This window comes from Zonotrichia leucophrys, chromosome 1A (assembly GCF_028769735.1).
Source record: "Zonotrichia leucophrys gambelii isolate GWCS_2022_RI chromosome 1A, RI_Zleu_2.0, whole genome shotgun sequence".
In the NCBI taxonomy this organism is placed as follows: Eukaryota; Metazoa; Chordata; class Aves; order Passeriformes; family Passerellidae; genus Zonotrichia; species Zonotrichia leucophrys.
The window spans coordinates 71,167,341-71,195,144 of record NC_088170.1 but is presented as its reverse complement, the minus strand read 5'-3'; the positions used below and the strand labels follow the sequence as shown (position 1 = coordinate 71,195,144).

Sequence of the window (27,804 nt, the reverse complement as noted above, 5' to 3'; positions counted from 1 at the left end):
TTTGGGACATTCCAGTCCTGATCCATGAGGAGATCCAAGGGCTGGAGAAATTGTCACTGAATTTTGGGATGCATTTTCTTCCCAGGATGATTTTGGTGCTTTCTCTTTGCAGCCACTTCCGTGCTCCACACCCAGCAGTGGAAAACCAGGATGGCAAAGAGGAAAAACCCAGGGAATAAAAAATTCCAAGTGAAATTCCAACCTTACCTTAAATCCAGGTGCTCCAGCCTGGCCAATGGGACCTCTGAACCCAACTCCAGGCTCTCCCTGTGAAAGGGAAGTCAGGAAAAATCAGGAATTCTCCTTCCAGCATAAACCCAGCACAGAGAGAGTTTGGTTCCTGCTGCTCCGTGGAGATCCAGTTGGAATCCCACAGAATTCCCGGAATGATCCCATTCCGAGGGCTCCTGCAGAGCCCTCATCTCCTCTGGATGAGACAAAGCTGCTGGGAAGCAGCTCTGGAAAAGAGGGAGCTGGAATATTCCTGGGAATGTTATCCCAGGATTCTGGGTCAAACACATTCCCTGGCATGACTCATTCCCAAGGTGTTCTATCCATTTGATCCTCCTGGAATATTCCTGGGAATGTTATCCCAGGATTCTGGGTCAGACTCATTCCCAAGGTGTCCTGTCCATTTGATCCTCCTGGAATATTCCTGGGAATGTTATCCCAGGATTCTGGGTCAGACACATTCCCTGCCATTCATGACTCATTCCCAAGCTGTCCTATCCCTGTGATCCTCATGGAATATTCCTGGGAATGTTATCCCAGGATTCTGGGTCAGACACATTCCCTGCCATTACTTCCCAAGGTGTCCTGTCCATGTGATCCTCCTGGAATATTCCTGGGAATGTTATCCCAGGATTCTGGGTGAGACACATTCCCTGCCATTCATGACTCATTCCAAAGCTGTCCTGTCCATGTGATCCTCCTGGAATATTCCTGGGAATGTTATCCCATGATTCTGGGTCAGACTCATTCCCAAGGTGTCCTGCCCATGGATCCTCCTGGAATATTCCTGGGAATGTTATCCCATGATTATGGATCAGATACATTCCCTGGCATGACTCCCAAGGCGTCCTGTCCATGTGATCCTCATGGAATATCCTGGGAATGTTATCCCAGGATTCTGGGTCAGACACATTCCCTGGCATTTATGACTCATTCCCAAGGTGTCCTGTCCATGTGATCCTCATGGAATATTCCTGGGAATGTTATCCCAGGATTCTGGGTCAAAATCATTCCCAAGGTGTTCTATCCATTTGATCCTCCTGGAATATTCCTGGGAATGTTATCCCATGATTCTGGGTCAAACACATTCCCTGCCATGATTCATTCCCAAGGTGTCCTGTCCCTGAGGTCCTCCTGGAATATTCCTGGGAATGTTATCCCAGGATTATGGATCAGACTCATTCCCAAGGTGTTCTATCCATTTGATCCTCATGGAATATTCCAGGGAATGTTATCCCAGGATTCTGGGTCAGACACATTCCCTGGCATTACTCCCAAGGTGTCCTGTCCATGGGATCCTCATGGAATATTCCTGGGAATGTTATTCCAGGGTTCTGGGTCAAACACATTCCCTGCCATTCATGACTCATTCCCAAGGTGTTCTATCCATTTGATCCTCCTGGAATATTCCAGGGAACATTATCCCATGATTCTGGGTCAGACTCATTCCCAAGGTGTCCTGTCCATGGGATCATCCTGGAATATTCCTGGGAATGTTATCCCATGATTCTGGGTCAGACTCATTCCCAAGGCGTCCTGTCCATGTGAAACTCCTGGAATATTCCTGGGAATGTTATCCCAGGGTTCTGGGTCAAACACATTCCCTGGCATTCATGACTCATTCCCAAGGTGTCCTGTCCATTTGATCCTCCTGGAATATTCCAGGGAATGTTATCCCAGGATTCTGGGTCAGACTCATTCCCAAGGTGTCCTGTCCATGGATCCTCCTGGAATATTCCTGGGAATGTTATCCCAGGATTCTGGGTCAGACACATTCCCTGGCATTCATGACTCCCAAGGTGTCCTGTCCATTTGATCCTCCTGGAATATTCCAGGGAATGTTATCCCAGGATTCTGGGTCAAACACATTCCCTGGCATTCATGACTCATTCCCAAGGTGTCCTGTCCATGGGATCATCCTGGAATATTCCTGGGAATGTTATCCCAGGATTCTGGGTCAGACACATTCCCTGGCATTACTTCCCAAGGTGTCCTGTCCATGTGATCCTCATGGAATATTCCTGGGAATGTTATCCCAGGATTCTGGGTCAGACTCATTCCCAAGGTGTCCTGTCCATGTGATCCTCCTGGAATATTCCAGGGAATGTTATCCCAGGGTTCTGGGTCAAACACATTCCCTGCCATTACTTCCCAAGGTGTCCTATCCATGTGATTCTCCTGGAATATTCCTGGGAATGTTATCCCATGATTCTGGGTCAGACTCATTCCCAAGGTGTCCTGCCCATGGATCCTCCTGGAATCTCCTCCTGGTCCCCAGCCACACCTGAGGAGGTGCCCTGGACGCTGATCCCGAGCTGGGAATGTGGGATTTGGGAAAAGGAGGAAAAGCCCCCCCCGGCTTTGTCCTTTACCTTCTGACCTCCTTCCCCTCGCTCTCCTTTGGTGCCCTGGGAATAAAGAGAGGATTCCGAGGTCGTGGAATTGTCACCCCTGAGCAAGAGATTTCCAGGGATTCTCTGCATGGAATGTAGGGAAAAAGCTGGGAAAACTCCCTAATTCCAGGGAATTCAGTGATGGGATGAGAGGGGAGATCAAACGGCCCCCTCAGGTCGTGTCTGGGTGAGTGACATCAATCTCTATTCAATTATTGGATTTTTTGGGCTAATTTTAAGATAATTGCTTAAAAAAATAATTATAAAATAAGAAATGTTACATAAAATAATTATTATAAAAATTATTATAAAATAAGAACTAATTGCTTTAAAAATAAATTAATTCTTTTCAAACACCGAAATAATTAATTTAAATTAATCTAATTACTTCGGTATCACGCACTGCTCTGTCCTGTTTTGGGAGCTTCAGCTTCTCCATAATAAATATTTCTGATGAAGATATTTTTGTCTAATTATTTATTAATAATAAATAATTAGACAAAAAGAGCTTCATCAGAAATAATTAATAATTAGTAATAAAATAATAAATAATAAATAATAAATAATAAATAATAAATAATAAATAATAAATAATAAATAAAATAATAAATAATACATAATACATAATACATAATAAATAATAATAAATAATAAATAATAATAGAATATCAAACAAATAACTATTAAAATAAACAAAATAATAAAATTAATAAATAATTTTTTTTAATGCCAATATTTTTGGTTTGCCATCATTAGTCTTGCTGGACAGCAGCTCTGTAATTCCCTGGATTTAATCCATTGATATTCCAGGGCTGGGATTGGATCCAGCCCCACCCAGGCTGCTCTTGGAGGAGATTCCCAAAGAAACTTTGGAGCCAATCCCAGCACTCACCTTCTCTCCAGGTTCTCCCACATCCCCAGGCTGTCCCTGCAAGACAAAATTCCCTTTCCAGCCACTTCCCTCCTTTTCTCCCAGGGTTCCATCCAAAATTCCCCGTGGGATTCTGCCTTTTCCCAACCCTCCCTTTCTCCTGGAATTCCGTGTCCCATCCCCCTGGATCTACCACTTGCTCCCTATAAATTTTCACTGCCCAAAGTGTCCATGAAATGAGGTTTTTTGTGGCATTTTTTTCCATTGCAGGGTTGGAATTTCCTTGTCCATCCCATCTTTTAGTTCTCTTATCCAGCAGAAAATGAACATTGGGGACCCCCCCCATGAATTTTCGGCGTCATAGAACGCAACAATTCCATCATTTAGGCTGGAAAATTCCTCAAAAATCACTAAATCCAACTTTGAACTTTTGGATTTCCTCCTGGGTGTGGCAGATGTGTGGGGAACTGCTGGAATTTCAAAGGATCAGGCTGGAAAATCCCATTCCTACCTTTTCTCCTTTGTCTCCACGGGATCCAGGAGCTCCCATTTCTCCCTGGAAAACAACAAATCCCCAAAAAAAATCAATCCCAAAATTTCATTATTCCTTGGAATTTCCCTTCCCTCTTTGCACTGCTTGAATTTTTGGATTTGTAGGACAGAATAATTCCATCATTTAGACAGAAAAACTCCTCAAAAATCACTAAATCCAACCTTTAAATTTTGGATTTCCTCCCGAGCATGGCAGATATGTGGGAAACTGCTGGAATTTAGGAAAAAAAAACAAAACCAGGAAGGTTTTGGGATAAAGATGGGAATGTGCCAATCCCATTTCCATTGATTGTCCTCTCCATAATCGGATTCCCAACTGCCTTTCCCTTTCCAAACCCTCTCAGCACAGGGAATTCTGGTTTTAGAGGATCAGGAAAACCCCATTCCTACCTTTTCTCCTTTGTCTCCATGGAATCCAGGAGCTCCCATTTCTCCCTGGAAAACAACAAATCCCCCAAAAATTCAAGGAGCTTTCCCTTCCCTCTTTGCACTGCTTGAATTTTTGGATTTGTAGGACAGAATAATTCCATCATTTAGGTAGGAAAACTCCTCAAAAATCACTAAATCCAACCTTTAAATTTTGGATTTCCTCCTGAGCATGGCAGATATGTGGGAAGCTGATGGAATTTGGGAAAAGAAAAAAACAAAACCAGGAAGGTTTGGGGATAAAGATGGGAATGTGCCAATCCCATTTCCATTGATTGTCCTCTCCATGAGCACATTCCCAACTGCCTTTCCCTTTCCAGACCCTCTCAGCACAGGGAATTCTGGTTTTAGAGGATCAGGAAAACCCCATTCCTACCTTTTCTCCTTTGGCTCCATGGAATCCAGGAGCTCCCATTTCTCCCTGGAAAACAACAAATCCCCCCCAAAAAAAATCAATCCCAGAAATTCATTATTCCAAGGAATTCTCCCTTCCCTCTTTGCAACAGGTAATGTGTTTGATCCCATTCCTGCTCCAGTTTTTGGCAAATATCCATGGAGGAATCCCTGAATTCCACCACCCACATTCCCACAACGGATTGGGAATTCTCCTGTGCAGTGGGAATGCAGAGGGAAAAGCACAAATCCTGGAGAAAAGGACAAATCCAGGGTTTCCCTATCCCAGGATATTGCGGGTGTTAAAGAATTCCATGAATTTGAAGGAGACACAGGAGGAATCCCAAACGGATTGAGGATTCCCAAAACACAAATCCCATGTTTGGATCAGCTGTGGAAGATGAAAGATTCCACCTTGGAATTTCTGCTCATCACCAATGGCAGAACTGCCGATTTCCTCTCGATATTCCTGATTTTTTTTTCCTGTGATTCCTCAGTTTCCAAAGTGAGACAGCTCTGGGAAAATGGATCATTATCCCGGGAATGTGCATTAAAATGTGGGATAAAAGCACTGACCTTGGGGCCAGGGGAGGAGGGATCTGCTGGGCCACTTCCCTCCTTCTGCAAGGAAAAATGCACTGGGATGGGATGGGATGGGATCCTTGGGATAGAATCCATGGATCCATGGGATGGGATGGAGGATCTGTGGGATGGGATTCCTTGGATCCATGGGATGGAATGGGATGGGATGGGATGGGATGGGATCCTTGGATCATGAATGGGATGGGATCCATGGGATGGGGATGGGATCCATGGTGGGATCTTGGGATGGGATCTGGATGGGATGGCCAGGGGAAATGGGATGGGATGATGGGATGGGGATGGGATCCATGGGATGGGGTGGGATGGGATGAATTGGGATGGGATCCATGGGATGGGATGGGATCCTTGGGATGGGATCCGTGGGATGGGATCCGTGGGATGGGATACTTGGGATGGGATGAGATGGGATGGGATAGGATGGGATCCATGGGATGGAATGGGATGGAATGGTATCCATGGGGTGGGATCTGTGGGATGGGATCCATGGGATGGGATGGGATCCATAGGATCCATGACATGGGATGGGATCCTTGGGATGGGGTGGGATCCATGGGATGGGATCCTTGGGATGGGATCTGTGGGATAGAATCCTTGGGATGGGATGGGATCTGTGGGATGGGATCGGAACCATGACATGGGATGGGATCCATGGGATGGGGTGGGATCTGTGGGATGGGACTGGTGGGATCGTGGATGAGATTGGATTGGGATGGGATCCGGATGAGGATCCATGACATGGGATGATCATGGATGCTGCTTGGGATGGATGGGATCCGTGGGATAGGATCCTTGGGATGGGATGGGATGGGATCTGTGGGATGGGATGGGATCCGTGGGATGGGATCCGTGGGATGGGATCCATGGGATGGGATAGGATTAATGGGATTGGATCCATGGGATCCCATGAGATGGATGGGATGGGATGGGATGGGATGGGATGGGATGGGATGGGATGGAGATGGGATGGGATGGGATGGGATGGGATGGGATGGGATGGGAGGAAGGAGCAGCTGCCTCCTCCCTGGGATAAGAGCAGGACAGACAGAATTCCATACCTGAATTCTCCTTGGATGATGAGGGCCTGGATATGCCTTGGATTCAAAAGGAGAAGAGGGAAGTGTGAGAGCAGCTGGAAAAACCTTTTCCTTGAGCCATGGAAAAGAGACCTCTGAGGAATGGGATGTGGGGAAGGAGGTGGGAAATCCCAGAGGGAATTCCAGGGGTTTTCCAGGGATCACCAGGATCCTTTGGAGGGTTCCTGGTTGGCTTTGGGGTGGCTCCAGGCTCCCCATCTGCTCCAGCCTGGATGGGACATCTGGGAGCCGCCAGGACCAAGGAATTCCTGAGAAATTCATGAGGAATTCCTGAGCAATTCCTGAGCAATTCCTGAGGAATTCCTGAGGAATTCCAGGCTTTTGGAATGGCACAGGTGTCCCACTTTAACCCTGGAATTTCTGGAGAAGGCGTGGATGAGCTCAGCTCATTCCTCCTGGGAATGCAGGGTGAGGGGCACTCCCTGCTTCCAAAGAAATTCACGGGAAAATCACCCTGAATTTCCATCCTTAACTCCTGGGAATAGGATGGAAATTTTTAAATTAAAAATTTTATAAAAATTGGAAATTTTTAAATTAAAAATTTTATAAAAATTTTTTTATAAATTAATTTTATATATATATATATATAAAATTATTTATATATATATATATATATATATATATATATATATATATATATATATAAATAAATTTATATATTATTTATATATATATATATATATAAATAAATTTTTTAAATATAAAAATTTATAAAAATTTTATAATAAAATATAAATTTTATATAAAATTTTATAAAAATTTTATAATTATATTTTATATATATATATATAATATATAATAATTATATTATTATATATATATATATAAATAATTTTTTATAAATTTTATAAAAATCAACCTCCCCCCCCACCCTCCATTTCTGGGATCTTGTGTTAAAGATCCCTGGAATGTCCAGGTGTGTCAGGAACGGGCAGGTTTATCACCAACCCCACAGGGAAATACCTTCGACATTCCAAGGGGATTCCAATTGTTCTGTTTTCCCCAAAAAACCAGATTATTCTGTTCCCTCACTTCCCTGGATAAATTCATGGAGAAGGATCTGTTTGCCCATGAAAAATGGTTCCTGCAGCACCCGGTTCCAGCTTTTTTTTATGGATATTTATCCCTAAATTTCCACATTCACCGTGTCTTTGCCCAGGTGGGAAAATAAGGACCCACTTCCATTGCTCACCGTGGATCCCAACGGGAATTCCCGAGCTCCCGGAGCACCGGGGGGATGAGCTGGCGGTGGAGCCTCCAGGGAGGGGGAATTGCTTCCTCCTGGATCACAGGGATGGCTCTGGAATGGGATCCTCATGGGTTGGGATCTCCTGGATCTGTGCCTCGGCATGGCGGAGCCGCCGTCGGAATTCCCGTTTTCCTGCGGGAAGGGAAACGCAGCGCCTGATGTGCGGACAGGGAATGGTTTAACAGCAACAGAGGGGAGAACTGGAATGGGGTGGGAGGAAAAGATTCCTTACCCAGGGAATGGGGGGAGCCTGGGAAAGGTTTCCTGGAGGAATTGTGGATTCCCCATCCCTGGAAGTGCCCAAGGTGAGGCTGGATGGGGCTTGGGAGAACCTGGGATGGTGGAAAGTTTCCCTGCCCATGGAACTGGGCGGGCTTTAGGATCTCTCCCAACCCCATTCCATGAATTTCTAATTACAAAATAACAATATTAACACCAATAAACCAAAATTGTCTTTCCCAACCTTAAGAATTCCATGGTTCCGTTTCCCAGTTTATGGCCAGGCCACGAATCCGCGGCCGTTTCAAAGCAATAAAACCGAAAATATTCCAAAATTGGGCTAAAAATCCCTCCCTGCTCCAGCCATTCCCAGGCAACTCCGTGTTTATTGCATCCAATTGGAAAAACCATCAATTAATGCCAATTAAGGGCCATATGTTAATCAGCCCCCCCCGGTGATAATTTGGAATTTAATGCACACAAGGTAAAGCAAATAATTCCTGACCTGGCTCCTAAATTGTTCCTGCTTTTCCCTAGCAACTGTAGGAAATGATCCATTGGAAAAATGAGAATATTCCTGTCAAGAATATTCCCAGCAATTATTTCCTGAGGCAAATATTTGGGGAATATTTGGATCTGAAAGCAGAAATTTGAATTTATTGGCCATAAATGTCCTGAGAGCTTTCAGGAGCACAAGAAGGAGAAGGAAAAATCAGGATGTGGTGCAGTTATTTAGGGATATTCCCTTAAAAAAAAAAATTATATCTACTTATATATAAATATAAATATTTATATATGTATATATGTATATATTTTATATATTTATTTATATTTATGCATTTAATTTTTTATTATATTTTAATTTTTTTTAAATTTTATTTTTTCCCCAATAATTTAATGGATTTTTAGGTGGTTTAAGCAGGCAAAATAAATCCTAAACTCCCAGGGAATGTTGCTGAGTGCAGCCCGGTGAGGTTTTCAGGGATGTTCATCCTGTTTTCCCGCATTTTAACAAACCACGGGATAATTCCACCTGATGGATAAAGAACCCAGCAAATTTCTGGATCACGAGGGGAAAAAAAACCCCCAATTTTGAGCCAATAAAAACTGGAATTCTTTACTGGAAAAGAATGAGGGAAAAAAAGGATAAAAGAGGGATGAAGGATAGGGTGGCATTTTTGGGATAAAGAAGGGAAAATCTCCCAGATTTTTGGGATAAAGGAAGGAAAATCTCCCGAAGGTGCCACCCTGGGATGGCATCACTGCTCATTTCCCTGGGAATGGCTCCAAAAAGCTCCACAGATCCTCCTGGAGGCAATTCCAGAGATTCCAGAGGCTGCCAAGACCTGGCTGAGGTTTGGGATGGATCCCATTTGCTGGGAAATTGCCTGGGGTAATGAAATTCCATTAATTCCGTAATTCCTCTGTGATTTTGGCTGTTTCCTGCTCCAGGGAATGAGGCACTTCCAAGAAAATTTTGGAGGCTGCTGCTTCCTCGAGGAATGATTTGGTGCTGGCAGGAAAAAACAAAAACTAAAACTAAAATAAAATAAAATAAAAAAATAAAAAAAAAAAGGAAGGGAAAGAGGGAAGGGGAAAAAAAGGAGGGAAGAGAAAAATGTAAATAAAAGGGAGAGGGAAAAAGATATTCCTGCAAAAAAGGAAGGGGAAAAATAGAAAAAAAAGGACAGAATTTCAGGGAGGAAAATGAAGCCATTGTGGGTTTATCCATGTGGAGATGAGGGGGATTTATCCAAATGAACTCTGGAAAGGGATAAGCTGAAATCCAGGGATGGAGGAGCAGGAATTTTTTGGGATGGTCCCATGACCCCAAAGCAGAGGCTCATCCATGGGCGAGTGTCCAGCCCTGCTCTGGAAATGTGGATTTGGGCTCATCCCGCTTTTCCCAGTGGTTCCTTTGCTTCCCATTAACTCCTGCCAGGAATTGCTCCTCAGGGATGGAGCTCCTGGGCTGTTCCAGGTGGAAATTTGTGATTCCTGCTGCTGCTACCAGGAAAACTGGCAGGAAAACTGTCTGGAAAACTGGCAGGAAAATCAGCTCCATCCCTCCTTGGCACCTCTGGGGTGTGGGAGCTGCTCCTTCCCTGCCTTTGGAATCTGCTGTTCCCTTCTCATGAGGATAAATGGGATTTTACTCCAAATGCAAGCAAGGAAAACATCCTTGGGATGCAGATCCCGTCCTGCTGAGGGAGTTTGGAGTGTCCTAAGAAATTTGTGGGAGTTGTTCTGTGTTTATAAAGCTCCTGAGAGAATGGGGATCATCAGGGGCGGCTGGAGCAAATCCAGAGGGATCCATGGAGCTGCTGCAGGGCTGGAGCCAGGCTGGGAGAGCTGGGAATGTTCCCCTGGAGCAGGGAGGGATCCAGGGAGAGCTGGGAATGTTCCCTGGAGCAGGGAGGGATCCAGGGAGAGCTGGGAATGTTCCCTGGAGCAGGGAGGGATCCAGGAGAGCTGGGAATGTTCCCCTGGAGCAGGGAAGGGCTCCAGGGAGAGCTGGGAATGTTCCCTGGAGCAGGGAGGGATCCAGGAGAGCTGGGAATGTTCCCTGGAGCAGGGAGGGATCCAGGGAGAGCTGGGAATGTTCCCCTGGAGCAGGGAGGGATCCAGGGAGAGCTGGGAATGTTCCCTGGAGCAGGGAAGGCTCCAGGGAGAGCTGGGAATGTTCCCCTGGAGCAGGGAGGGATCCAGGGAGAGCTGGGAATGTTCCCCTGGAGCAGGGAGGGATCCAGGGAGAGCTGGGAATGTTCCCTGGAGCAGGGAGGGATCCAGGCAGAGCTGGGAAGGTTCCCTGGAGCAGGGAAGGCTCCAGGGAGAGCTGGGAATGTTCCCTGGAGCAGGGAGGATCCAGGGAGAGCTGGGAATGTTCCCTGGAGCAGGGAAGGCTCCAGGGAGAGCTGGGAATGTTCCCTGGAGCAGGGAAGGTCCAGGGAGAGCTGGGAATGTTCCCTGGAGCAGGGAAGGCTCCAGGCAGAGCTGCCAGCACAGGGCAGGGCCTGCAGGGGCTCCAGGAGAGCTGCAGAGGGACTGGGGACAAGGCCTGCAGGGACAGCACCCAGGGAATGGCTCCCACTGCCAGAGGGCAGCCATGGGTGGCATCTTGGCAATGAGCAATTCCTGCCTGGGCTGGCATTGCCAGAGCAGCTGGGGCTGCCCCTGATCCCTGCAGTGCCCAAGGCCAGGCTGGAGCAGCCTGGGATGGTGGGCTTGGAATGGGATGGGCTTGAAGGGCCCTTCCCACCCAAACCATTCTGGCATTTGGGACACTCAGAATCCATCCCCAGGGGTTTTTATGGAAGTTGGGGATGGCAAAGGGAAGGGAGACCCTTCCTGGAGTGCTGAGATTGCCAGTGAAGCCCCCAGAGCCCAAAATCCCTTCCTGGAGAGGAGTCGGGGTGGGGATGGATCCAATGCCAGGCTGGGAGAGCTGGGAATGGAGGGAATTCCCTGGAGAGGGAGCCTGGGCTGGGATTTTGGGAAGGGATTCCCAGAGCAGCTGGGGCTGCCCCTGATCCCTGCAGTGCCCAAGGTTGGACACTGGCGCTGGGATGGTGGAAGATTCCCTGCCATGGATGGGGTGCAATGGGATGATCCTTAAAATCCCATCGCACCCAAACCATTCCAAACCCGCTGGATTTGGGCTCCATCCTCTGTGTCCCTCCAGCCTGACCATTCCCAGCAGAGGGAATTCTGCATCCGGGAGGGAGAGCAGAGCCCGGGATGCTCCAGAGCCGCGGTTCCCACTCCAGGATTTTCTGCAGGAGCCGGGAGCCCTCTCGTGGCTGCTGAGCCATCGGGATCCCAGCTCCGGGATTATCCCTGGAATTCATTTCCCGAGCCAGGGCTGGGATAAGGAGACGGGAGCAGAAGGAAGAGCTCGGCAAACTGGAGAAACCAGAGCGGGATTTCCTGGAGCTGGATCTCCCCACTTCCAGTCACTCCCCTCTTGCCAAATAAAAATAATAAACATAAAAATTTAAAATAAAATAAAAATAAAAATAAAATAAAAGTAAAAGTAAAAATAAAAATTAAAATTAAAAAATAAAAATAAATTTAAGAATAAATAAAAATAAAAATAAAAATAAAAATTTTAAAATGAATAAAATGAAAATAAAATAAAAAATAAAATAAAAGTAAATAATAAAAAAAAAATTAAATAATTAAAAAATAAAAATAAAAATAAAATTTAAAATAAATAAATAAAATAATAAAAATAAAAATAAAATAAATAAAAATAAAAATTTAAAATAAAAATAAATTTAAAAATAAAATAAAAAATAAAATTAAAAAAACTAAAAATAAAATAAAAAATAAGATTGAGAAAATAAAAAACTAAAAAAAAATAAAAATAAAATAAAATAAAATAAAACAAACTAAAAAAAAATAAAAATAAAAATTAAAATAAAATAAAAAATAAAAATAAAATAAATAATAAAAATAAAAATAAAAATAAAATAAAAAAAAAAGTAAAAATAAAAATAAAAATTAAAAAAAAAAAATAAAAATAAATTTAAGAATAAATAAAAATAAAAATAAAAATAAAAATACCCTTGCTGATGCTGTTCCTGCAGCTCCAAGAAAATATTTTTCCCTTCACTTTTTAAAGCTGGTGCTGTCCTGCCTCTGGGCATTTCCAAGAATTCCATAGGGATACAACAATATCCAAAGTGGAGAGTGCTGGGTTTGGAGCAGGATTTGGGAAGGGAATCTCTGCCCAGGAGGGCAGGAAAAAAGAGGGAAATGGGATTTTAGGGATCAGAGAAAATCCCCAAATTCCTGCCTAGACCCTAAAAACCTCCCCTTTAAATGGCTCAGATGCTCCAGAGCACAGCAGGAATATCCTGGAATACCTGTGGAATATCCTGAGACCATATCCATGAATTTCCATACCCATGGAAAGTGGGAAGGAAAAGGAAATCTCCTGTAGGAGTCAAATTTTAAATTCCCTGTTTGGAGTCTGCATTATCCCTGTTTGAAAAGCCTTGGGAATCATCAACTCTTCAGCCAACCAAGGGTGGGATCAGATAAAAAATGGGATTATCCTGGTTTTCCCCCCAAAATTGTGGAATTAACCAACAAAACATTTCCCAAGGGATTTTTGTCACTGCCAAAGGGATTTTTTTTCCCTGCCCATTCCAGGAGCTCTGGTGCTCTCCAGGGATATGGAGAAGCCTCCCCAGGATTAAGATTTGCATCCCAGTCCTTCTGAAATCCTTGGAAAATCGTACCTGGCTGGTGTCCTGCTGGGCTTGTCCTTCCAGCCTCTCCTCCAGGGGCTGCAGGATTTCCAGGGAATGGTTTTCCTGTGGATCTCCTGGATGTGGTGGGGTCACAGCCAAGCTCTGCAGGGAGGGATGGATAAACACCAACAAAATTCCATTAATTATTGGAAAAAAACATAAAAAAATTGACAGCAGGGCCCTTTTCCCAAGTCCTGACACTGATCCGTGCAGAAATCCTTTCTCTAATTTCATTTTCCATTGCAATAAAATAGGGGCAAAACTCAGAATTCCAGTGATCTGTCCAGTCAAGCTCTGGGAATTTTAACTCCTCTGGGAATTTGCACCATCCAATCAGCACCAAGGATTCCCTGAGGGAATTCCTTCCCTGAGGAACTGAGGGATGCTCTGATGGTCCCAAATCCTTTTTTTTCTGGTTTGGGTTGGGCTCCCAAAGCTCAACAGAGGCAGTTTTGGGGTCTCTGCATCCCAAATCCCAACTTTTGCTGGCTCCAGGGTTGTGTCTCTTGGTGCAAACCTCCCCTCTCAAGCCCCCCTAAAATGTCAAAATTTTGGTAAATTTTGAAAAAATCTGGGAAGAGCCTGAAGACATGGGAGGAGCCTGTGGCTGAGGGGGAATGTCCTGTCCCACCTTGTCCAGGTCTCTGAGGAATTGGATCATCCTGATCCAGCCTTAGAGGGAGATACAACACAGGAAGCCCAGCATGGAGAGAGGCCTTAAAAATTGTGGATGAATTCCTGATTCCCATAAATAGGAGCTGTTAATCAGGATGCAAATGAGGCCGTTCCCTCTGCTCCTGTCCCTGTTCCCTGGGCTGTCCCCTCCTGGCAGGGACTTGTGCAGAGCCACCAGGGCCCCTGAGCCTCCTTTGCTCCAGGCTCAGCCCCTGCCCAGCTCCCTCAGCCCCTCCTGGTTCTCCAGACCCTTCCCAGCTCCCTCAGCCCCTCCTGGTTCTCCAGGCCCTTCCCAGCTCCCTCAGCCCCTCCTGGTTCTCCAGGCCCTGCCCAGCTCCCTCAGCCCCTCCTGGTTCTCCAGGCCCTTCCCAGCTCCCTCAGCCCCTCCTGGTTCTCCAGGCCCTTCCCAGCTCCCTCAGCCTCTCCAGGCCCTTCCCAGCTCCCTCAGCCCCTCCTGGTTCTCCAGGCCCTTCCCAGCTCCCTCAGCCTCTCCAGGCCCTTCCCAGCTCCCTCAGCCCCTCCTGGTTCTCCAGGCCCTTCCCAGCTCCCTCAGCTTTTCCTGGTTCTCCATTCCCTTCCCAGCTCCCTCAGTTTTTCCTGGTTCTCCAGCCCCTTCCCAGCTCCCTCAGCCCCTCCTGGTTCTCCAGGCCCTTCCCAGCTCCCTCAGCCCCTCCTGGTTCTCCAGGCCCTTCCCAGCTCCCTCAGCCCCTCCTGGTTCTCCAGGCCCTTCCCAGCTCCCTCAGCTTTTCCTGGTTCTCCAGCTCATTCCCAGCTCCCTCAGCCCCTCCAGGCCCTTCCCAGCTCCCTCAGCCCCTCCTGGTTCTCTGGACCCTTCCCAGGTCCCTCAGCCTCTCCAGACCCTGCCCAGCTCCCTCAGCCTCTCCTGGTTCTCCAGGCTCAGCTTCTTCCCAGCTCCCTCAGCCCCTCCTGGTTCTCCAGGCCCTTCCCAGCTCCCTCAGCCCCTCCTGGTTCTCCAGGCCCTTCCCAGCTCCCTCAGCCCCTCCTGGTTCTCCAGGCCCTTCCCAGCTCCCTCAGCCTCTCCTGGTTCTCCAGGCCCTTCCCAGCTCCCTCAGCCCCTCCTGGTTCTCCAGGCCCTTCCCCATCTCCATTCCCTTCCCTGAACACCCTCCATGTCCTTCCTGATTGGAAGAGCCCTGAACTGGACACATAAAATCCCCAATTTCATCTTTCCTGCTGTTTGTTTTCACCTCAGGGAATCCTCCAGAGTGTGGCACCTCCGGGGCCTCCAGCTCCAGGCTCTGTCCTTCTCCTGCCACCTCGGTCCAGGCCGGGACATGGTGGGAAGTGTGGGACACCAGTGGATCCTGCCACCCAAAACAAGGGATTGGTGTGACAGTGACAGCCCCGGATCCTGCCACCCAAAACAAGGGATTGGTGTGACAGTGACAGCCCCGGGTCCTGCCACCCAAAACAAGGGATTGGTGTGACAGTGACAGCCCCAGATCCTGCCACACCAAAACAAGGGATTGGTGTCACGGTGACAGCCCTGAGCTCCCAGACCTGTGAGGAGCTGGGTCCTGGTGGCTTCAGGAGTTGGTGTGACAGTGACAGCCCCGGATCCTCCCACACCAAAACCAGGGATTGGTGTGACAGTGACAGCCCTGAGTTCCCAGGAGCCACCCCAGAACAAGGCATTGGTGTGACAGTGACAGCCCCGGATCCTGCCACACCAGAACCAGGAATTGGTGGGACAGTGACAGCCCTGGATCCTGCCACACCACAACAAACAAGGGATTGGTGTGACAGTGACAGCCCCGGGAGCCACACCTGTGAGGAGCTGGGTCCTGGTGGCTTCAGGGATTGGTGTGACAGTGACAGCCCCGGGTCCTGCCACCCACAACAAGGGATTGGTGTGACAGTGACAGCCCCGGATCCTCCCACACCAAAACCAGGGATTGGTGTGACAGTGACAGCCCTGGGTCCTGCCACCCAAAACAAGGGATTGGTGTGACAGGGACAGCCCCAGGAGCCACACACGTAAGGAGCTGGGTCCTGGTGGCTTCAGGGATTGGTGTGACAGCTCTGGATCCTGCCACACCAGAACCAGGAATTGGTGGGTCAGTGACAGCTCTGGATCCTGCCACACCAAAACCAGGAATTGGTGTGACAGTGACAGCCCTGAGCTCCCAGGAGCCACCCCAGAACAAGGGATTGGTGTGACAGTGACAGCCCCGGGTCCTGCCACCCCAAACAAGGGATTGGTGTGACAGTGACAGCCTTGAGCTCCCAGGAGCCACACCCGTGAGGAGATGGGCCCTGGTGGCTTCATCCCAACCTTTCCCAGCCTTCCAGCATGCTCTGTCCCACTTGGTGACATTTCTGAGCCAGGATGGGGCAAATATGGGCAGCAATTCCTTGCTGGCCACATCCAGACTTTTCTTCCAAGGAATCCTCCTCTCTCCCTGGGATCCATTTTGTGTGGGACACCAGCAGATCCTGCCACACCAAAACCAGGGATTGTGTGACAGTGACAGCCCTGAGTTCCCAGGAGCCACCCCAGAACAAGGCATTGGTGTGACAGTGACAGCCCCGGATCCTGCCACACCACAACAAACAAGGGATTGGTGTGACAGTGACAGCCCCGGGTCCTGCCACCCACAACAAGGGATTGGTGTGACAGTGACAGCCCCAGATCCTGCCACACCACACCAAAACAAGGGATTGGTGTGACAGTGACAGCCCCAGATCCTCCCACACCAAAACCAGGGATTGGTGGGACAGTGACAGCCCCGAGCTCCCAGACCTGTGAGGAGCTGGGTTCTGGTGGCTTCAGGAGTTGGTGTGACAGTGACAGCTCTGGATCCTGCCACACCAGAACCAGGAATTGGTGTGACAGTGACAGCCCCAGGAGCCATACATGTAAGGAGCTGGGTCCTGGTGGCTTCAGGGATTGGTGTGACAGTGACAGCCCCAGATCCTGCCACACCACAACAAACAAGGGATTGGTGTGACAGTGACAGTCCCAGGAGCCACACCTGTGAGGAGCTGGGTCCTGGTTACTTCAGGGATTGGTGTGACAGTGACAGCCCCGGGTCCTGCCACCCAAAACAAGGGATTGGTGTGACAGTCACAGCCCCGAGCTCCCAGACCTATGAGGAGCTGGGTCCTGGTGGCTTCATCCCAACCTTCCAGCACGCTCTGTCCCACTTGGTGACATTTCTGGGCCAGGATGGGGCGAGTGGGCAGCAATTCCTTGCTGGCCACATCCAGACTTCCCTTCCAAGGAATCCTCCTCTCTCCCTGGGATCCTTTTTGCTGTCCAGACCCCCCTCATGACCCCTTTTGGTGCCTCCAACCCCACACCCACCACCCCAAAAGCTCCCAGAGGGCACAAGGACACTTTGGTGGCTTTGGGAATGGCTCCTAGGGACAACAAATGATTGAATGGGAGTCACTGAATTTCCTACAAGACATTGGGAATGATTCCTTCATTCCCATTAGGAAAATTAGTGTTTTGTATCCCTTTATCCCAAAGATCCCAGATCCCAGTGCCAGCCACAGCCTCTCCCAAGCCACCATGACCTGCACAATGACAGAGGTGACCCTGATGGCTTTGGTGGCTTTGGGAATGGCTCCTATGGACAGCAATGACTGATTTATTAATTCCCATTTAAAAATGAGTGTTTTGTATCCCTTTATCCCAAAGATCCCAGATCCCAGTGCCAGCCACAGCCTCTCCCAGGCCAAGGTGACCTGCTTGAGGACAGGGGTGACCCCGATGGCTTTCGTGGCATTGGGAATGGCTCTGATGGACAACAGTGACTGATTCCCTCATTCCCATTAAAAAACGAGTGTTTTGTATCCCTTTATCCCAAAGATCCCAGATCCACAGCCTCTCCCAAGCCACCATGACCTGCTCGAGGACAGAGGTGACCCTGATGGCTTTGGTGGCTTTGGGAATGGCTCCTATGGACAGCAATGACTGATTTCCTCATTCCCATGTTTTGTATCCCTTTATCCCAAAGATCCCAGATCCCAGTGCCAGCCACAGCCTCTCCCAGGCCAAGGTGACCTGCTTGAGGACAGAGGTGACCCTGACAGCTTTGGTGGCTTTGGGAATGGCTCTGATGGACAACAATGACTGATTCCTTCATTCCCATTAAAAAATGAGTGTTTTGTATCCCTTTATCCCAAAGATCCCAGATCCACAGCCTCTCCCAAGCCACCACGACCTGCACAATGACAGAGGTGACCCTGACAGCTTTGGTGGCTTTGGGAATGGCTTCTATAGACATCAATGGCTGATTCCCTCATTCCCATTAAAAAACGAGTGTTTTGTATCCCTTTATCCCAAAGATCCCAGATCCCAGTGCCAGCCACAGCCTCTCCCAGGCCACCATGACCTGCACAAGGACAGAGGTGACCCTGACAGCTTTGGTGGCTTTGGGAATGGCTCCTATGGACAACAATGACTGATTTCTTAATTCCCATTTAAAAATGAGTGTTTTGTATCCCTTTATCCCAAAGATCCCAGATCCCAGTGCCAGCCACAGCCTCTCCCAGGCCACCACGAGGACAGAGGTGACAAATCCCGATGGCTTTGGTGGCTCGTTCCCACCTCCCTCATTCCCTGGCAGCTGAGGTGACTCACGGTGACAGGCACGGCTGCCTGGTTTTCCGTGGAAGTTCTGCTCGTCCTGGAGCCATCCCGGTGCCACAGGAGCCCGTCCAGCCCGTGCCGCAGGATCGCCTCCGAGAGCTCCCTCAGCAGCGCCAGCTGGGGTTGGGCAGGGATTTCAGGATTTACCTCAGAACTTTGGATAATTCCCTCCCAGGTGTGTCAGTCTCCTCTCCTTCCCCCTCCCAGCACTGTCTTTCCCTCCTGGAATTCCAGAAGTGATTGGCAGATTCACAGGATGCCCTCTACCCCCGAGGGTAGATATTGGGAAGGGATTTTCAGTTGGGAGAGTGGGGAGGAGCTGGAATGGAATTCCCAGAGCAGCTGCGGCTGCCCCATCCCTGGAAGTGTCCAAGGCCAGGCTGGATGGGGTTTGGAGCACCCTGGGATGGTGGAAGGTGGTGAGGTTGGAATTAGAAGGGCTTTAAGGTCCCACATGTCGCTGTCACAGGGGCCTCAAAGCCACCATATAAAATTGCAGCAAAAAAAAATCCGGTCCGGAAATGTCTAAATACAACCTGGAAAAGGAAATGGAATGAACTTTTCTGGGATGGCTGGGGGAGCAAATGCCACCTCCAGGATTCCAGAGGGAAGAGATGGAAAAGCCAAATTACAGCCCCAAGGTCAGGAGGGAGGACAAAGGATCTCCTACCTTGATCCCGTACTCTTCAAAAAGCCTCTCCAGGTCCTGCAAGGGGAGAGAAAATTCCAATTCCTCCCCCTCTGCTCTCCAGGAGGTTTCTCCCAAGGGGACACACATTGGGGTCCCCTCTGCCATCCCAACCCAGACAGAGAGGGAGGTGATTCCAACATTGATACGGTCTTTAATTTTGATTTATTTACCTTCATTTCCACTCCTCTTCCTGGTGGGCCAGGTTCTCCCTTGGAACAAACGAGATCAACTCATTAATTCCATCATTTCCATGAGGAACAAAAGAGGAAGAGGGATAATCCCATATCTGACCCTTTGTTTGCCACCAGCCTGCTCCACAATCCCGGGTAAATCCCATTTAGGGGTTTGAATCCCTCTCTTCTCCACTGGACACAGGCACAGATGGAATTTTTGGGAAATCTGACCCATGAGCAGCATCCAAGTGAGGTTTGCTCCATCTCCTTTTCCACCTCTTGGCCATGGGGGAAAGAAAACATTGTGGAGGTCCATCAGTGCCCCCAGCCCACTCCACAATCCCGGATAAATCCCATTTAGGGGTTTGAATCCCTCCCTCCTCCACTGGACACAGGCACAGATGGAATTTTTGGGAAATCTGACCCATGAGCAGCATCCAAGTGAGGTTTGGGCCAGAGCTTTGCTCCATCCCCTTCTCCACCTCTTGGCCACAAACATGGGGAAAAGATTGTGGAGGTCCATCAGTGCCACCAGCCCACTCCATAATGCCGGATAAATCCCATTTAGGGGTTTGAATCCCTCTCTTCTCCACTGGACACAGGCACAGATGGAATTTTTGGGAAATCTGGCCCATGAGCAGCATCCATGTGAGGTTTGGGCCAGAACTTTGCTCCATGCTTTTCTCCACCTCTTGGCCATGGGGGAAAGAAAAGATTGTGGAAGTCCCTTGGTGCCACCAGCCCACTCCACAATCCCGGATAAATCCCATTTAGGGGTTTGAATCCCTCTCTTCTCCACTGGACACAGGCACAGACGGAATTTTTGGGAAATCTGGCCCACGAGCAGCGTCCATGTGAGGTTTGGGCCAGAGCTTTGCTCCATCCCCTTCTCCACCTCTTGGCCATGGGGGAAAGAAAAGATTGTGGAGGTCCCTTGGTGCCACCAGCCCACTCCATAATCTCAGATAAATCCCATTTAGGGGTTTGAATCCCTCTCTTCTCCACTGGACACAGGCACAGATGGAATTTTTGGGAAATCTGACCCATGAGCAGCATCCAAGTGAGGTTTGGGCCAGAGCTTTGCTCAATGCTTTTCTCCACCTCTTGGCCATGGGGGAAAGAAAAGATTGTGGAGGTCCCTTGGTGCCCCCAGCCCACTCCATAATGCCGGATAAATTCCTTTTAGGGGTTTGAATCCCTCTCTTCTCCACTGGACACAGGCACAGATGGAATTTTTGGGAAATCTGGCCCATGAGCAGCATCCAAGTGAGGTTTGCTCCATCTCCTTCTCCACCCCTTGGCCATGGGGGAAAGAAAAGATTGTTGAGGTCCATCAGTGCCACCAGCCCACTCCATAATCTCAGCTAAATCCCATTTAGGGGTTTGAATCCCACCCCACTCCTTCCCTTCTCCACTGGACACAGGCACAGATGGAATTTTTGGGAAATCTGGCCCATGAGCAGCGTCCAAGTGAGGTTTGGGCCAGAGCTTTGCTCCATCCCCTTCTCCACCTCTTGGCCACAAACATAAGAGAAATGAAAGACTGTGGAGCTCCCTCAGTGCCACCAGCCCACTCCATAATGCCGGGTAAATCCCATTTAGGGGTTTGAATCCCTCTCTTCTCCACTGGACACAGGCACAGATGGAATTTTTGGGAAATCTGGCCCATGAGCAGCATCCAAGGGAGGTTTGCTCCATCCCCTTCTCCACCCCTTGGCCACAAACATGGGGAAAAGATTGTGGAAGTCCCTTGGTGCCACCAGCCCACTCCAGAATCCCAGATAAATCCCATTTAGGGGTTTGAATCCCTCCCTTCTCCACTGGACACAGGCACAGATGGGATTTTTGGGAAAGCCTGGTCCGTGAGCAGCATCCAAGTCAGGTTTGGGCCAGAACTTTGCTCCATGCTTTTCTCCACCTCTTGGCCATGGGGGAAAGAAAAGATTGTTGAGGTCCCTTGGTGCCACCAGCCCACTCCATAATCTCAGATAAATCCCATTTAGGGGTTTGAATCCCTCCCTTCTCCACTGGACACAGGCACAGATGGAATTTTTGGGAAATCTGGCCCATGAGCAGCATCCAAGTGAGGTTTGGGCCAGAGCTTTGCTCCATCTCCTTCTCCACCTCTTGGCCATGGGGGAAAGAAAAGATTGTGGAGGTCCCTTGGTGCCACCAGCCCACTCCATAATCTCAGATAAATCCCATTTAGGGGTTTGAATCCCACCCCACTCCTTCCCTTCTCCACTGGACACAGGCACAGATGGAATTTTTGGGAAAGCCTGGCCCATGAGCAGCATCCAAGTGAGGTTTGGGCCAGAGCTTTGCTCCATCTCCTTCTCCACCTCTTGGCCACAAACATGGGGAAAAGATTGTGGAGGTCCATCAGTGCCACCAGCCCACTCCATAATCCCGGATAAATCCCATTTAGGGGTTTGAATCCCACCCCACTCCTTCCCTTCTCCACTGGACACAGGCACAGATGGAATTTTTGGGAAATCTGGCCCATGAGCAGCATCCAAGTGAGGTTTGGGCCAGAGCTTTGCTCCATCCCCTTCTCCACCTCTTGGCCACAAACATGGGGAAAAGATTGTGGAGGTCCCTTGGTGCCACCAGCCCACTCCATAATCTCAGATAAATCCCATTTAGGGGTTTGAATCCCACCCCACTCCTTCCCTTCTCCACTGGACACAGGCACAGATGGAATTTTTGGGAAATCTGGCCCATGAGCAGCATCCAAGTGAGGTTTGGGCCAGAGCTTTGCTCCATCCCCTTCTCCACCTCTTGGCCACAAACATGGGGAAAAGATTGTGGAGGTCCATCAGTGCCACCAGCCTGCTCCACAATCCCGAGTAAATCCCATTTAGGGGTTTGAATCCCACCCCACTCCTTCCCTTCTCCACTGGGCACAGGCACAGATGGAATTTTTGGGAAAGTCTGGCCCATGAGCAGCATCCAAGTGAGGTTTGGGCCAGAGCTTTGCTCCATCCCCTTCTCCACCTCTTGGCCACAAACATGGGGAAAAGATTGTGGAGGTCCATCAGTGCCCCCAGCCCACTCCATAATCCCGGATAAATCCCATTTAGGGGTTTGAATCCCTCCCTTCTCCACTGGACACAGGCACAGATGGAATTTTTGGGAAATCTGGCCCATGAGCAGCATCCAAGTGAGGTTTGGGCCAGAGCTTTGCTCCATGCTTTTCTCCACCTCTTGGCCATGGGGGAAAGAAAAGATTGTTGAGGTCCATCAGTGCCACCAGCCCACTCCATAATCTCAGCTAAATCCCATTTAGGGGTTTGAATCCCTCTCTTCTCCACTGGACACAGGCACAGATGGAATTTTTGGGAAATCTGACCCATGAGCAGCATCCAAGTGAGGTTTGGGCCAGAGCTTTGCTCCATCTCCTTCTCCACCCCTTGGCCACAAACATGGGGAAAAGATTGTGGAGGTCCATCAGTGCCCCCAGCCCACTCCATAATGCTGGGTAAATCCCATTTAGGGGTTTGAATCCCTCCCTTCTCCACTGGACACAGGCACAGATGGAATTTTTGGGAAATCTGGCCCATGAGCAGCATCCAAGTGAGGTTTGGGCCAGAGCTTTGCTCCATCTCCTTCTCCACCTCTTTGGCCACAAACATAAGAGAAATGAAAGACTGTGGAGCTCCCTCAGTGCCACCAGTGCAGAGGACACCGAGGAGGACGATGGCCAAGGTGTCCCCGTGTCCCTTCTGGAGGTGGCCATGGTGGCCTCACACATGGCTGGGCCCAACATCTCCAGCAGGACGGGCTCCCACAGAAGGTCACGGCCATGGAATTCCATCTCCAGGCCGGAGATCTTGGATGGTGCAGGGATGAAGTCACGGAGGAGCTCCAGGGGTTTGGGAAGGTGCAGCCTGGAGGTTCCTGGGGTGAGGAACATCAGCTGAGCTGGGGCTGACCTGCCTCTCTGAGGGGCTTCATTTCACTGAAATCCGGCTTCTGCATCGACGGATTCCGGTGGAATGAAGGGCACCAGGAAGGCCCCGAGGGCATCTCCAGCCAAGGGACAACTTGGGATGCCTCTTCCCTGGATAAATCTTTGCTTTTCCAAAGGTTTGGATCTCATGGCAACCAGGAAATCTCACTGTCCCCACTGGTGCCGCTTCCTGCAGCGTTTTCCTCTCCGTTAAGGAAGGAGCTGTTCCCGCCTCTAAAGATCTTGGATGTGTGGGATCCGAAGCCATTCCTCCTTCCAACCCTTTCCATGTGCTCTTCAACTCACAGGAGGAGGGAAGGAAGGAACAATCCGTGGACATTCCAGAAATTTATCCTCTTTGGCTCCTGAAGAACATTCTTCTTCCCAAAGAAGCTCTGTGGAGATGTGGGACCACGTCTCTGGTACAACCACGAGTTCCTGAGCCCCATCCCAGGAGCTCTGCTTTGAAATCCCAAACTTTTGGGGGCTCAGAGGAGACCTGAGCTGGGTTTTCCTCCCCTCTGACCTGCCCGAGGTGGTGGCGCCACCACAGAGACGTGGACTCAGCACCTACCTTGGGGCCTGGGGGGCCTCTTTCACCTCTCAGGCCGTCCTTCCCTGGATCTCCCTGAAAACCAGCAGGAATGTGTTAGTTCTCCTCGAAAATTCCCATTTCCTGGGTGCTGATCCCAAACTAATCCCACCTTCTCCAGAGGGACCAACCAATCCCTTCTTGTGTCTCGCTAATTCCTATTTTTAGGTTAAATTTGGAGCAATTCCTTGAAAACCAGCAGGAATGTGTTAGTTCTCCTCAAAAATTCCCATTTCCTGGGTGCTGATCCCAAACTAACACCAACTTTTCCAGAGGGACCAACCAATCCCTTCTTGTGTCTCGCTAATTCCCATTTTTAGGTTAAATTTGGGTAATTCCCTGAAAACCAGCAGGAATCCATTCGTCCTCCTTTATAATTCCCATTTCCTGGGTGTTGATCCCAAACTAACGCCACCTTCTCCAGAGGGACCAACCAACCTCTTATTGTCTCTCCTTAATTCCTGTTTTTAGGATAAATTTGGAGCAATTCCCTGAAAACCAGCAGGAATGTGTTAGTTCCCCTCTAAAATTCCCATTTCCTGGGTGCTGATCCCAAACTAATCCCACCTTCTCCAGAGGGACCAACCAACTCCTTCTTGTGTCTCCCTAATTCCCATTTTTAGGTTAAATTTGGGGTAATTCCCAGAAAACCAGCAGGAATCCATTAGTTCCCCTCTAAAATTCCCATTTCCTGGGTGCTGATCCCAGACTAACACCAACTTTTCCAGAGGGACCAACCAACCTCTTATTGTCTCTCCTTAATTCCTGTTTTTAGGATAAATTTGGAGCAATTCCCTGAAAACCAGCAGGAATGTGTTAATTCCCCTCGAAAATTCCCATTTTCTGGGTGCTGGTCCCAAACTAACGCCAGCTTTTCCAGAGGGATCAACCAACCTCTAATTATCTCTCCGTAATTCCTGTTTTTAGGTTAAATTTGGAGCAATTCCCTGAAAACCAGCAGGAATGTGTTAGTTCCCCTCTAAAATTCCCATTTCCTGGCTGTTGATCCCAAACTAATCCCACCTTCTCCAGAGGGACCAACCAACCTCTTATTGTGCCTCCCTAATTCCCAGTTTTTGGGTTAAATTTGGAGCAATTCCCTGAAAACCAGCAGGAATGTGTTAGTTCCCCTCTAAAATTCCCATTTTCTGGGTGCTGGTCCCAAACTAATCCCACCTTCTCCAGGGGGATCAACCAATCCCTTCTTGTCTCTCCTAATTCCTGTTTTTAGGTTAAATTTGGGGTAACACCCTGAAAACCAGCAGGAATCCATTAGTTCCCCTCTAAAATTCCCATTTCCTGGGTGCTGACCCCAAACTACTCCCACCTCCTCCAGAGGGACCAACCAACCTCTTATTGTCTCTCCTTAATTCCTGTTTTTAGGATAAATTTGGAGCAATTCCCTGAAAACCAGCAGGAATGTGTTAGTCTCCCTTTATAATTCCCATTTTCTGGGTGCTGATCCCAAACTAACGCCACCTTCTCCAGAGGGACCAACCAAGCCCTTCTTGTGTCTCCCTAATTCCCAGTTTTTGGGTTAAATTTGGAGCAATTCCCTGAAAACCAGCAGGAATCCATTAGTTCTCCTTTATAATTCCCATTTCCTGGGTGCTGATCCCAAACTAACACCACCTTCTCCAGAGGGACCAACCAACCCCTTCTTGTGTCTCCCTAATTCCCATTTTTGGGTTAAATTTGGAGCAATTCCTTGAAAACCAGCAGGAATGTGTTAGTTCCCCTCTAAAATTCCCATTTCCTGGGTGCTGATCCCAAACTAATCCCACCTTCTCCAGAGGGACCAACCAACCCTTCTTGTGTCTCCCTAATTCCCATTTTTTGGGTTAAATTTGGAGCAATTCCCTGAAAACCAGCAGGAATCCATTAGTTCCCCTCTAAAATTCCCATTTTCTGGGTGCTGGTCCCAAACTAACACCACCTTTTCCAGAGGGACCAACCAACCTCTTATTGTCTCTCCTTAATTCCTGTTTTTAGGATAAATTTGGAGCAATTCCCTGAAAACCAGCAGGAATGTGTTAGTTCTCAAAAATTCCCATTTCCCCTGGTGCTGATCCCAGACTAACACCAACTTTTCCAGAGGGACCAACCAATCCCTTCTTGTGTCTCGCTACTTCCTATTTTTAGGTTAAATTTGGAGCAATTCCTTGAAAACCAGCAAGAATGTGTTAGTTCTCAAAAATTCCCATTTCCTGGGTGCAGATCCCAGACTAACACCAACTTTTCCAGAGGGACCAACCAACCCCTTCTTGTGTCTCCCTAATTCCCATTTTTGGGTTAAATTTGGAGCAATTCCTTGAAAACCAGCAGGAATGTTTTAGTTCCCCTCTAAAATTCCCATTTTCTGGGTGCTGATCCCAAACTAACACCACCTTCTCCAGAGGGACCAACCAATCCCTTCTTGTGTCTCCCTAATTCCCATTTTTAGGTTAAATTTGGGTAATTCCCAGAAAACCAGCAGGAATGTTTTAATTCCCCTCTAAAATTCCCATTTTCTGGGTGCTGATCCCAAACTAACGCCACCTTCTCCAGAGGGACCAACCAACCTCTTATTGTCTCTCCTTAATTCCTGTTTTTAGGATAAATTTGGAGCAATTCCTTGAAAACCAGCAGGAATGTGTTAGTTCTCCTCGAAAATTCCCATTTCCTGGGTGCTGATCCCAAACTAACGCCACCTTCTCCAGAGGGACCAACCAATCCCTTCTTGTGTCTCCCTAATTCCCATTTTTAGGTTAAATTTGGGGTAATTCCCTGAAAACCAGCAGGAATCCATTAGTTCCCCTCTAAAATTCCCATTTCCTGGGTGCTGATCCCAAACTAACGCCACCTTCTCCAGGGGGACCAACCAACCTCTTATTGTCTCTCCTTAATTCCTGTTTTTAGGATAAATTTGGAGCAATTCCCTGAAAACCAGCAGGAATGTGTTAGTTCTCCTCAAAAATTCCCATTTCCTGGGTGCTGATCCCAAACTAACCCCACCTTTTCCAGAGGGACCAACCAATCCCTTATTGTGCCTCCCTAATTCCCATTTTTGGGTTAAATTTGGAGCAATTCTGCTCCTCACTCAAAGCTTGTCCTCCAGAAGGGCTCATGTTCCTGCAGTTTTCCTGCTTTTCCTGGTTTTTCCTTTGCTATCCCACCTGGAATAATGGAGTTTCCTCTTGTGCAACCCAAATTTTGCTTTAATTTCCCTGCCACCACATCCTGGCTAAAAAGCAACACCATTTATTTGGGAAAGCCTGGGGTTGGATCGGTTTGGGATATCCATGGGGAAATTTCCTGCAGCTTTTCTCCCAATCCCACTTTTCCTGTGACTCAGGACACGATTCCTGCAGGAAAATCAGGATTTTGGAAAGGAATGGCTGCAAAGGATCCATCCAAAAACACCCTTTGGACCTCTGGGAATGAGATTTTCCTCCCAGCACAGCAAAAATTTCTTGGGAATTGCTGCTGTGGCTGCTCTGCCTTGTGTCCTTCCCTGTCCCCACAAAATAAACGGCAGGAATAAATAAAATTTAAAATAAATAAAATAATAAATAAAAATTTAAAATAAATAAAATAATAAATAAAAATTTAAAATAAATTAAATAAATATAATAAGTTAAGTATTTTGATAGAATAAATTGAATAAAGTAAATTGAATAATAAATGAAATTAAACTATTAAATTAAAAATTGAAACTCTCAATTCTTGTTGAAATGGCCACAGGGAAAATAGTGGGAGAAAGGGAGAAGCTGCAATATTTTTGGGAATCTCCCAAATAGGATTTAGGTTAAGTCATGAGAAACTTGGTAAT

At 48.1% G+C, this 27,804-nt stretch overlaps 1 protein-coding gene across 1 annotated transcript in view; it reads right to left on the bottom strand.

Moving 5' to 3' along the window:
* Nucleotides 1-27,804, bottom strand: part of LOC135442828 (collagen alpha-1(VII) chain-like) — a 161,086-nt gene that overhangs the window by 56,308 nt on the left and 76,974 nt on the right. The window contains exons 45-56 of the mRNA XM_064703098.1: nt 23,976-24,029; nt 19,447-19,485; nt 19,256-19,291; nt 18,577-18,702; nt 15,173-15,289; nt 13,278-13,391; nt 7,756-7,944; nt 6,525-6,560; nt 4,850-4,894; nt 4,007-4,051; nt 3,517-3,552; nt 208-267 (exon numbers count right to left, since the gene is read on the bottom strand). Coding sequence (XP_064559168.1) covers nt 208-267; nt 3,517-3,552; nt 4,007-4,051; nt 4,850-4,894; nt 6,525-6,560; nt 7,756-7,944; nt 13,278-13,391; nt 15,173-15,289; nt 18,577-18,702; nt 19,256-19,291; nt 19,447-19,485; nt 23,976-24,029 — 897 coding nt within the window. The remainder of the gene's footprint in view (nt 1-207; nt 268-3,516; nt 3,553-4,006; nt 4,052-4,849; nt 4,895-6,524; nt 6,561-7,755; nt 7,945-13,277; nt 13,392-15,172; nt 15,290-18,576; nt 18,703-19,255; nt 19,292-19,446; nt 19,486-23,975; nt 24,030-27,804) is intronic.